The sequence below is a fragment of the Salvelinus alpinus genome, chromosome 13, assembly GCF_045679555.1.
Source record: "Salvelinus alpinus chromosome 13, SLU_Salpinus.1, whole genome shotgun sequence".
NCBI lineage: Eukaryota > Metazoa > Chordata > Actinopteri > Salmoniformes > Salmonidae > Salvelinus > Salvelinus alpinus.
Window position 1 is genome coordinate 40,386,138 of NC_092098.1, and position 12,301 is coordinate 40,398,438.

A 12,301-nucleotide genomic window follows, 5' to 3' on the forward strand; every position below is an offset into this window, starting at 1 on the left:
TATGGTGTTGAAGGCTGAGATATAGTCAATGAACAGCATTCTTACATACTGTAGGTATTCCTCTTGTCCAGATGGGATAGGGCTGTGTGCAGTGCGATGGAGATTGCATCGTCTGTGGATTTATTGGGGCGGTAGGCAGATTGAAGTGGGTCGAGGGTGTCAGGTAAGGTAGAGGTGATATAAACCTTAACTAGCCTCTCAAAGCACTTCCTGATGACAGAAGTGAGTGCTATGGGGCGATAATCATTTAGTTCAGTTACCTTTGCTTTCTTTGGTACAAGAACAATGGTGGACATCTTGAAGCAAGTGGGGACAGCAGACTGTGATAGGGAGCTGCTGGTCTGCGCATGCTCTGAGGACGCGGCTAGGGATTCCGTCTGCGAGGGTTAACACGTTTAAATGTCTTACGTCGGCCACGGAGAACGAGAGCCCACAGTCCTTGGGAGCGGGCCGAGTCGGAGGCACTGGGTTCAGTGATGCCAATTTAACAATTTTGTTCCTAGATTTAGCACCTTTTCAGACTACCCTGGCAACTTTTTTTTCAAACAGCACCTAGCAACAAATTTAGCTACTTTTAAAAATGTATTTGGAACTTTTAGCAACTTTTGAAAAGTGACTCAAATGCTTTTTCCCTCTAAATGACACAAAAAAATATATATATTCTGTCACACACTCAGTCACAACACACGTGCCTGGCTGCAAAAGTGCATTGTGAGTGATGTCAGCAGCAGGCGCTCAGCTCGTGCACAGGCAGCAGCAGGCCAGCAGCAATTTCAGCAAATTGCAAATCAGTAGCACGGGTTCGACATGCCAAACCCAATGAATATAGTTGGTCATGAATGTTTAATCTTGAACAGAACTTACAACATCAATCAACATGTTTCAATCAAAATTGTACAGCCAGAAGTACAGAAAAGAGTCTGTACCTGAACAAATGTCAAATCATATTTTTTGCAGAGATGGCCAGTCAATTTGAGTAACGTTATTGTGTATTCTACGTAATGACGCAGTTTTACGTTATCTTGCAATGACATCACAACGTCATTTCGCAACAAATCAACCTGCCTCTAGCAACTTACCCTGAAAATTAGTTGGCAACACTGACTGTGTTATCCTCAAAGTGGGCAAAGAAGGTGTTTAGCTTGTCCGGGAGCAAGACATCAGTGTCCGCGACGTGGCTGGTTTTCCCTTTGTAATCTGTGATTTTCTGTAGACCCTGCCATATATGTCTCGTGTCTGAGTCGTTGAATTGCGTCTCCACTTTGTCTCTGTACTGACGTTTTGCCTGTTTGATTGCCTTACAGAGGGAATAACTACACTGTTTGTATTCGACCATATTCCCAGTCACTTTGCCATGGTTAAATGCAATGGTTCGCACTTTCAGTTTTGCGTCAACGCTGCCATCTATACACGATTTCTGATTTCGGTAGGTTTTAATAGTCACAGTGGGAACAACATCCGCTATACACTTCCTGATGAACTCAGTCACTGTGTCAGTGTATACGTCAATGTTATTCTCAGAGCCTACCCTTAACATATCCCAGTCTGCATGCTCAAAACAATCTTGCAGCATGGATTCTGATTGGTCAGACCATTGTTGAATAGACCTTAGCACAGGTACTTCCTGTTTGAGTTTCTGCCTATAGGAAGGAGCAAAATGGAGTCATGATCTGATTTGCCGAAGGGAGGGTGGGGAAGGACCTTGTAGGCATCCGGAGGTTGGAGTAGCAGTGGTCGAGTGTTTTAGCAGAGTGAGTACTACAGTCAATATGTTGATAGAACTTCGGTAGCGTTTTCCTCAAATTTGCTTTGTTAAAATCCATATCTACAATAAATGCGGCCTCAGGATATGTGGTTTCCAGGTTGCAGAAAGTCCAGTGTAGTTCCTTGAGGGCCATCATGGTATCGGCTTGAGGGGGGATATACAGGTCAATGGAAGGCAGACAGTAGGGGTCAGAAGATGGACACCAGATTGGTGCACATTCAACAAATCTTATCTAACAAAGTGGCTTTTCGTAAAATCCGTAATGATTGATGAATTGTAAGAGGCCCATAATGTGGTTACTAAAGTCGGATATATTTGTCTGTTATCGCTGCATAACATTTTGAAGTCCCTTTTCAGGTTTAGAAGAGGTGACTGCTAAATTGTAACTCCCATTCTTATTAGCTGGTAGCATAGCTAACATAGAGAAATCGGTGGTGGTAGTCAAAGTCATTTTTAAGTAATGCAGTGATTGGTGACGATGACATGAACATGTGTTGGGGTTGACATCCATACAAGCATTATACTCAGATTTTTACCTCAACATAGTGTGAAATACTGTATATAAACAATAACCTAAATGTTGTCTTATTTTGCTGGGGGGCAATCAAGAGATTCAGGATCTTTCCCCCACGCATTCCCATTTGCATTTCCATTGTTTTGGTCGAGTTCCATTGGCCTCATTACCGCATCTATGGTGGTACATGAATATGGTTTAGTACTAAGTAGAGGTCGACCGATTAATTAGAATGGCCTATTAATTAGGGCCGATTTGAAGTTTTCATAACAATTGGAAATCTGACAACGTGTCGCTTGGTTGGGTTGTGTTTTGGAGGACGCACGGCTCTCGACCTTCGCCTCTCCCGAGTCCGTACGGGAGTTGCAGCGATGAGACAAGACTGTAACTACCAATTGAATACCACGGAATTGGGGAGAAAAAGGGGGATTTTTTTATTTTTATACAAGTTGTACATTTAATCTATATAAAGATTATACTATTATGCACGCAATTGCCCCGACTGCTGATCTTGCTGTGACAAGGTTACAGTACAATTTTTGCAGCTGTGCAGGAAACCCTAACTGATTTAAAACTCATGCTTAATACGGGCAAAACTAAATAAATGTTGTTTTCAAGTTCTCATAAGATTGTCTCAGATGGATTACATCTTCACGTATCGGATGGTTCTATAATGTAATGAGTCTCTGTATACAAATACCTTGGTATTTGGATTGACAATGATTTATCGTTTAAAACAACATACGAATGAGCTTGTTAAGAAACTAAGATTTAAAGTGGGATTTTTTACAGAAATAAATCTTGTCTCTCTCTAGTCAGCAGGAAGCAGATTGTGCAGTAAACCTTTCTACCTGTTCTTGATTTTGGTGATACTATTTATCAAAGTGCAACTGCCTCTACTCTTAAACTGCTGGATCCCGTTTTTTCAATAGCGCTTTTCGTTTTATCACAGGAGTTTTATTACTCATCATTATATTCTTTACCAAAAGGTTGGCTGGACCTCTTTAAAGTCACATCATTACACTCTTCTTCTTTTTTTACAAAGCCCTACTCCACAAGCTTCCGACTTAACTTCACTATTAAGATTTAAAATGGCAAGTTATCAAACCTGTTCACAGTAGTTGGTTAACTCTGGAGACTCCTTTGGTGTCTTCAAAGGTAGCTAAATCGGCCTTTAGTTTTTATGCTCCGTATGTTTGGAATAATCACGAAAAACAGTACACATAGAGGCCTTAGTGTCCCTGTGGCAGTTTAGAGAGTGGACAGAGGAATTTTATAATGAAGAATTTGTTTGTTTTAGGTGATAGTGTTTTGTGTATTTTGTGTACATTTATGTTTGTCTGTGCAATATTTTACTTGTTTTAGATTGTTTTACTTCTATGAAATTGTATATGCAGGACTCCCATGAAAAAGAAACACTGGTCTCAATGGTGACTCCCTGCTAAAATAAAGATAAAATAAATATATATTTTTTTAAACTCTGACTGGTACCGGGCCTATCCACAAGGTGTTCTTGGAAAGACTCATAAGAATATAGGCCTAATGATCAATTGCACATGAGGGGGTACTTTGGGCAGAGCAAAATGTGATTGGGGCTACATTAACCAAAGAAGTTTGAAAACCGTTGACCTAAAGCATAATAATGTACCTAGGGCCCTGAGTTTTTACTGACCACATGAGCTGACCAGAAATAACTCAGGGCCCTGACAACTAACAAGCAATCAATTACAACAATCAAGGATTTTTTGGTCATTTCCAATGATGAAATGCCACCAAGATTGATAGGCTAAGCGATAGGAAATCAGATCTCTTCCTGAGAGTCTAGAGGAAGTCTTGAGGAATGAAGAAGTGACTTACTGTCTTTCTGGCCCACAGTGCCGGAAGCGGACCCCCCAGCAGAGGTTCGTCCCACAGGGCCAGGGGAGTGCTTTGGGCCCCTGCCAGGGATCTTCAGTCCACTGGACTTCAGCATGTTCATCATGTACAGGGAGAAGTGCAGGGATTAAGGCTTTCGGTTTGAGGCACTAGAAGTCGGAATGGTGGCAATACCTCTCCATTTTAGCTGTGGAGATGAGTGGAGGCATCAAAATGTCTTAGTGATGATGATAGCTTCATCTGTCTGTATATAGGAGGTTGCTTTTTTTCCACCTTTATTTAACCAGGTAGGCTAGTTGAGAACAAGTTCTCATTTGCAACTGCGACCTGGCCAAGATAAAGCAAAGCAGTGCGACACAAACAACAACAACAGAGTTACACATGGAATAAAAAAACATACAGTCAATAATACAGTAGAGGAAAAAAGTAGATATACAGTGTGTGCAAATGAGGTAAGATAAGGGATGTAAGGCAATAAATAGGCCATAGTGGCAAAATAATTACAATTTAGCAATTAAACACAGGAGTGATAGATGTGCAGAAGATGAATGTGCAAGTAGAGATACTGGGGTGCAAAGGAGCAAAAAAATAAATAACAGTATGGGGATGAGGTAGTTGGATGGGCTATTTACAGATGGGCTATGTACAGGTGCAGTGATCTGTGAGCTGCTCTGACAGCTGGTGCTTAATGTTAGTGAGGGAGATATGGGTCTCCAGCTTCAGTGATTTTTGCAATTTGTTCCAGTCATTGGCAGCAGAGAACTGGAAGGAATGGCGGCCGAAGGAGGAATTGGCTTTGGGGGTGACCGGTGAAATATACCTTCTGGAGCACGTGCTACGGGTGGGTGCTTCTATGGTGACCAGTGAGCTGAGATAAGGCAGGGCTTTACCTAGCAAAGACTTATAGATGACCTGGAGCCAGTGGGTTTGGCGCCGAATATGAAGCGAGGGCCAGCCAACGAGAGCATACAGGTCGCAGTGGTGGGTAGTATATGGAGCTTTGGTGACAAAACGGATGGCACTGTGGTAGACTGCATCCAGTTTGCTGAGTAGAGTGTTGGAGGCTATTTTGTAAATTACATCGCCGAAGTCAAGGATAGTCAGTTTTACGAGGGTATGTTTGGCAGCATGAGTGAAGGATGCTTTGTTGCGAAATAGGAAGCCGATTCTAGATTTAATTTTGGATTGGAGATGCTTAATGTGAGTCTGGCAGGAGAGTTTACAGTCTAACCAGACACCTAGGTATTTGTAGTTGTCCACATATTCTAAGTCAGAACCGTCCAGAGTAGTGATGCTGGACAGGCGGGCAGGTGCGGACAGCAATCGGTTGAGGAGCATGCATTTAGTTTTACTTGCATTTAAGAGCAGTTGGAGGCTACGGAAGGAGAGTTGTATGGCATTGAAGCTCGTCTGGAGGTTAGTTAACACAGTGTCCAAAGAAGGGCCAAAAGTATATAGAATGGTGTTGTCTGCGTAAAGGTGGATCAGAGAATCACCAGCAGCAAGAGCGACATCATTGATGTATACAGAGAAAAGAGTCGGCCCGAGAATTGAACCCTGTGGCACACCCATAGAGACTGCTAGAGGTCCGGACAACAGGCCCTCCGATTTGACACACTGAACTCTGTCTGAGAAGTAGTTGTTGAACCAGGCGAGGCAGTCATTTGAGAAACCAAGGCTGTTGAGTCTGCCGATAAGAATGTGGTGATTGACAGAGTCGAAAGCCTTGGCCAGGTCGATGAATACAGCTGCACAGTATTGTCTCTTATCGATGGCGGTTATGATATCGCAAAGGCTTTAACAAATGTTGGTTCCCCAGAACAATCTGTGCTAGCTGAGTTTTCTTGTTGAACACTCCAGCCCTTTTAAAAAGCAGAGGGTCTATGCCCTTTCGGTGTACAAATCAAGCCATGTCAAGGTGTATCAGGTGTAGCCTGTACTATACTACTGTATACAATTTGAAATAATTGAGTGGTCCCTCTTCAAACAAATAGCCTATCTATAGATCAGAAAATAATATTTGTGATTTGGGTTAATCATCTATGTTGCTGAGTCTACTGGACTTAGTAAGTCCAGTTTATTGTCTCAAGTGTGTTGATGGTGAATAAATACACATGGAGTTAAATGTGTCACAAGGCTAAAATGTGTATTTCAAGAATATTCACTGACAGAAATAAACATATTTGGTATTGTCTTTGGTTATGCATACATTCTAAATGAATAACCTAGGCCTATGTATTAAATAGTGTTGGTTGGTTATTAGACTATTGTAAGTATTAGGGTGGCTAGTAGCTAGGCCTTGCTGCAACCTGGACTCAAGGGTCGACATAGCAAACGTAAAGCCCTGGTTGGTTTAAAAGGTGTACTTAATGCAAGCAAGACTCAATATATGTTGTTCTCTAATTTTCGCAATAAAAAAACAAAAAACAGATGAACTACATATTTACTAACTGGATGGTTCCCTCCTCGATTGGGGGCCCGCCTATAAATATCTGGGCATTTAGGTTGACAAAGACTTATGTTTAAAAAAACTTATGGATGAGCTAATTAAAAAGCTATGATTTAAAGTGGGCTTCTTTTTTACAAAAAGATCTTCCCTCTTTCTAAATAGCAGGAAGCAGATTGTACAGTCAACTTTCCTGACAGTTATGGATTATGGTGACACCATTTACCAGATTGCAGCAGCCACTACTCTTAAACCGTTGGATGCCGTCTACTATAGAGCCTTTCACTTTATCAAAGGTGTCAGTTTTAATATTCAATACTGAATCCTGTATCAAAAGGTTGGCTGTCCTCATTAAAGTCCTGTAGATCACTTCATTATTCCCTTTTTGTTTACAAAGCTCTACTACACAAGCTTCTAACTTACCTAACTTCGTTGATAACATATAAAAGAATGAGCTACCAAACTGGCTCGCAGGATTGATTAACTCTTGAGGTGCCTCTGGTCTTGACCAATTTTGGTAAATACTCCTTTAGTTTTAATGCCCCCATTGTTGGAGTAACCTACAAAATTCCTTGCATCTCGATTCCCTGGTACCACTAGGGCAGTTTAGGACTATGATATTGAATGAGTTCATTATGCATTGCAGTTGTTTTGATTGATTGTAGTGGTTTATTTGTTGAAATTGTGGTGTTGAGGTTGTGCCTTGTGGTTATTTTCACTCTTCTTGTTTTATTTGAAACTTAATTTATTTTCCTTTTTGTGTGAACAATTTGGTATTCAGGGCACCATTGGTCTCACTTGGGCTACCCTGAATAAATAAAAGTTAATCATAAAAAATAAAAACCTAGACGTTCACGTTATACGCCCATCCATCCTCTCATACTGGCTTAAATGGATACTTCAAGATTTTGGCGATGAGGCCCTTTACCTAATTTCCCAGAGTCAGATGAACGTGTGGATACCATTTTTATGTCTCTGCGTGCAGTTTAAAGGATGTTCCTAACAAGTGCACGCACAACTGCTAACCACAGTTAGCACAATGACTGGAAGTTTACGGGTATCTGCGCTACCAGTCATTGCGCTAACAGTAGTTAACATTGGCTCAAGAAACTACTAACTTCCTTCATACTGGACACAGAGACATAAAAATGGTATCCACGAGTTAATCTGACTCTGGGGAAAGGCCTCATCGCCAAAATCCTAAAGCATCCTTTTAAGTAACCTTCTGTTTTATGTAACCATACCAAACATAACAAATGATACTAATTTGAGTGTCACAGATTTACATTTACTATGTTACGTCTAGTCATTGAGGCCAGGCTGCTTGCCGAAACACTGAGACCTGATCAGCTGTATTCCCAGTTGCATGCATGGCCTTCAAGACAAATATTTTACATCTCTCCAACTATAATATGTAATTCATGACAACGTTACATCACTATTCTAGCACCACATCTCGCATTTATGCTGGTTATCTAGATGAGATGTCTGAAGAATGTAATAGTGCTTTCACAGTATCAGCACCATTCAGTTGACTCATGTATCAACATCAATTTGTATGTTGTTTTACGCAATAGGCCAAGGCCTAAATCCTTTTAGAATATTTTCTCAGGGCAGTTTTTATGACAGCTCTGCGAGGGGGCTATATTCTTGACAATGCGAAGTTGCTACATGTAGCCTGCTATATGACAGTGCAGTAGAGCTAGGCTACAATGTTACAATTTGATGCTCTAAACATAGGACCATTGGGCTATTAAATGACACATTGTTGTCTGCTAAGCTTGTTGAATACATTGTTGCTGTTTACACAATTATATTGCTAATTTATATATTTCCGTGACAGGGAAACATAAGGTGCATCCGAGAACATACAACGCAAATGTTTTTCTATTGTTATACCCACTGCAGCGCGGTGTGTATTTCTACTTCAGCTCAACAAATCCCTTAAACGATAAAGATGCAAGAACGAAACGCTTACCTTTTAATTTCCAAATTACGCATGAACGTGTCCAAAAAGCGGCGAACTTGTTTTTTTCCTAGAGGAGAGGGGTCCGCGGATCGGTTGATTTATCAGGTTGCCACTCCCTATACCCCCACACAGGGATGAACAAAAAATATGGATGCTTAGATGGAGCTGGAAGGGAGAGTGTGGCAGGATGCGAGCCGCAGTAGGCTAAATCAGGCGAAAATGCCGTTTTTTTTTTGAGAATGCGACTTTCAGAAATAAAATTAGATTGTTGCTGTGAAGATTCAATGTAACTATATGCAAATTCCTCGGTCTCCCTTTTTGTTAGCGGTTTTTGGGGTGCAAAGCAGCATCAGCAACTTCAACCAGCTTCAATCCGCCGTTCAGAACGCTTAAAAACGTTAACCAGTACACACATGTGGCGTATTGAACACAGAGGGATGGGGTTTTCAATGTTTCGCTTGGGGCGCAATGGATGTTCGGTCTCTTTTTTCGCCTCTGTAGAGGATCCTCCCCCTTCGCTGGCTCAGCCAAACAAAGAGTTTAGGAAGTGGACAGTATTGCTGTGAAGGCTACAATGCCAACATTTAACCCAACCAAGCTATGGAGACACAATTGTGTTCTCTGGTTTGAAAGGCATTCATAAATAGTTAAATATTTTGTATAAAAATGTAAGGTGCAAGAGAAAGTAGTATACTATAGGAATTTATCCAGATTATTCACTGGTCCAGCTGTTCATCTGGCTCACAGGAATTAATGTGCATCTGGTGCTGAATCACTGCGAATGAGTTATCCTTCCTGGAAATCCATGGAATGCCCTCGCATCATAAATTAGTTCCCACTTTGCAATAGCCTAGTGCAGCTAATACGACTTACATACAGTTCTCACTTTTTTGCAATGCACACTTTAAAGGATTTTCAAATAAACATACAGAGATAATAAACTGACTATGTAATAACATTGTAATAACACTGACTAATGGTATACTACCATGCAGGCTAAAACCCAATGACTGTATATACACATACTTGTATTAGGAAAACCTTGCCCTTGCCTATATTTTGTCATATTCATGGTAAAAGAAAAAAAACGTTTTCGGAGACATTTCAACAACTCTCAATATCTTACTAATGTAATGTGATTTTGTGTCATAAATGACATGTGCACTGGTCCATCAATATTCAACAATACCCCTTAAAGCACACAACAATCATTCCCTCAGGCATCTTAATGGCTGCCTGTGGCACAACTTTGATAGACTGAGGCAATTTGTCAGTGTCTAATCTTCATAGTGGCCCTGAGTGTCAAGGATGAGGTTAGACCTATTGCATGCTTATAAAAAAAAATGCAATTTACAAAGCTGGTAGTGCAATTATAGGCCAAAGATCTTGTTGAAGTGATGCCTCATGGTTAGTAATGTTTGGTCTACAAATGAACCTTGGCTTAGCGGTGGTGAATGATGAATGTAGCAGGTCAAACGGGTAGTTCTCCTCAAAATCAAAGTTTATCAGATGTAAATTGAGCTAAATCCATATTCCAATCCATACCATTGATTGTGTAGACCCCCCTATACATGTCTGTGGAAAAATCTAAAGGTCTCAATTCCAAATGAATGAGAATTGGGAAACATTGAAATAATTGCACGCTAGATTACTCTTGCATATGAAAATGTCTGACTAACTTAAACCCCTGTTCTGAGTGAAAACAAATTGACTTATAGCTGATAACCAAAATCATGAATAAAGCTTATGGATAAAAAGATCAAATTACATTTTACCATTGATAAAGCTACATTATTGATAGAAAATATTTAAAAAATGAATAGAACATCCACATTACAAATTTACAAAAGTAGAAAGTGGATAACCTATCCAAAGTTTGGTTGTGGCATAAAGGATTATGTGATATTTCGTCAAATCAGTGGCGGCACCAGGAATTGTTTTGCTTGGTAGTTGCGTAGGGGTGCTTGCCGTCTATGGTGTACACATGAATGTACTAATACATTCTTTCATGGGTGTGCTAGGTCTATTCTTGAGGGTGCGTCAGCACCGGCAAAGCCCTCCCTCTGCTTGAGAGGTTTGAGGCCACAACAGGAAGTGAATTCTTTCTGTATGAGCTGAAGACTTCCAATATAAAGGGGTTTCTGTGAATTTGACAGTGATTTACAGGCAGCTAGTGGTAAGTTACTGTATTTCATATTGCAGTACACATACTGTAATATAAATACAGTATCAAAACAAGTACTGTGTAATGACACAGTAAAATAACATTTAGTAAAATACCTTAATTGACTGTATTGTAATTGTACTGTAATTGTAATGAATTGATGAATGAAATTCATTGAGGGGAGATGGGGTTTGTATTTCACTGTCACGTTCGTCTTCGGGTGAAAGAGAGGACCAAGGCGCAGCGTGATATAAATACATTATGTATTTATTTAAGAAAGACGAAGAACACTAAAACAAACTAAACAAAACAACAAACAGACGAACGTGAAGCTATACAAACAATAAGCGCATACACTGGCAACTTACACATAGACCATCACCCACAACCTACCTAATGACTATGGCTGCCTAAATATGGCTCCCAATCAGAGACAACAATAGACAGCTGTCTCTAATTGAGAACCAATCTAGGCAACCATAGACTTACATAAACACCTACAATGAACACAACCCCATGAACTCTACAAACACCCCCTAGACAATACAAACACCCTAGATGAGACAAAAACACACAAACATCCCCCATGTCACACCCTGACCTAACTAAAATAATAAAGAAAACAAAGATAACTAAGGCCAGGGCGTGACATTCACAGTATTTTACTGTAATTACATGGAGTTGGTGCAAGCAAGTTGGCTGCTAGGTACTGTGTTTACACATTGCATATCATGAGAATAGCACTGGAGGGATTAGCAGCTGTATTACAGTCTCCTGACCAATTGTGCTATTATTTATTTATTTTTCAGATCTTAACTTTTTTTGTACATAATGTTTCCGCCATCGTTTCCTATGACTGAAAAGAGCTTCTGGACATCAGAACACTGATCACTAACCTCAATTTGGATAAGGATTTCTAATTCAATGAGTCAGTGGCGAAGGACATACTGTTCATCTCGGACCAGGCCCAAATCCCCAGAACTCGAAAAAGGAAGAGGCAGCTTTATAGAGGCCGGTGTGCGGGATAACAGACGAGACAACGTTGGCGAGTGGATAGACCACCTCTGTCCTCCGTTCTATTGGCTAAAGTGCAATCACTGGAAAATAAACTGGACAAGCTCCGTTCAAGAATATCCCATCAACGTGATCTGAAAAACTGTAATATCCTATGTTTCTCCAAGTTGTGGCTGAACAAGGACATAGAAAATATAAATCTAGCTGAATTGTCTATACATCGGCAGGACAGAACGACAGTGTTGAGTAAACTCAAGGGGTGGTGTGTCATTTTGTTAACAGCTTATGCGCAATCTCTAATATTAAGAAAGTCTCAAGGTTCTGCTCGCCTGAGTTAAAGTACCTCATGATAAGCTGTAGAACATACAGAACAACATTTACCAAGGGTTTTCATCTATAATTTTTGTAGCTGTCTATTTACCACCACAAACCAATGCTGGCACTAAGACCGCACTCAACGAGCTGTATAAGGATATAAACAAACAAGAAAATGCTCACGCAGAGTTGGCTTTTCTGGTGTCCAGTGATTTTAATGCAGGAAAACTGAAATCCTC

General features: G+C 40.5%; 1 protein-coding gene across 6 annotated transcripts in view; it reads right to left on the bottom strand.

Annotated features, from left to right (window-relative positions):
* Positions 1 to 9,047, bottom strand: part of clip2 (CAP-GLY domain containing linker protein 2) — a 68,824-nt gene extending 59,777 nt beyond the window's left edge. For all 6 annotated transcript variants that reach the window (XM_071339290.1, XM_071339289.1, XM_071339288.1 and 3 more), the window contains exons 1-2: positions 8,579 to 9,047; positions 4,137 to 4,341 (exon numbers count right to left, since the gene is read on the bottom strand). In XM_071339290.1, the coding sequence (XP_071195391.1) occupies positions 4,137 to 4,260 (124 nt within the window). In that variant the 5' untranslated portion in view covers positions 4,261 to 4,341; positions 8,579 to 9,047. The remainder of the gene's footprint in view (positions 1 to 4,136; positions 4,342 to 8,578) is intronic.
* Positions 9,048 to 12,301: the final 3,254 nt, after the last annotated feature.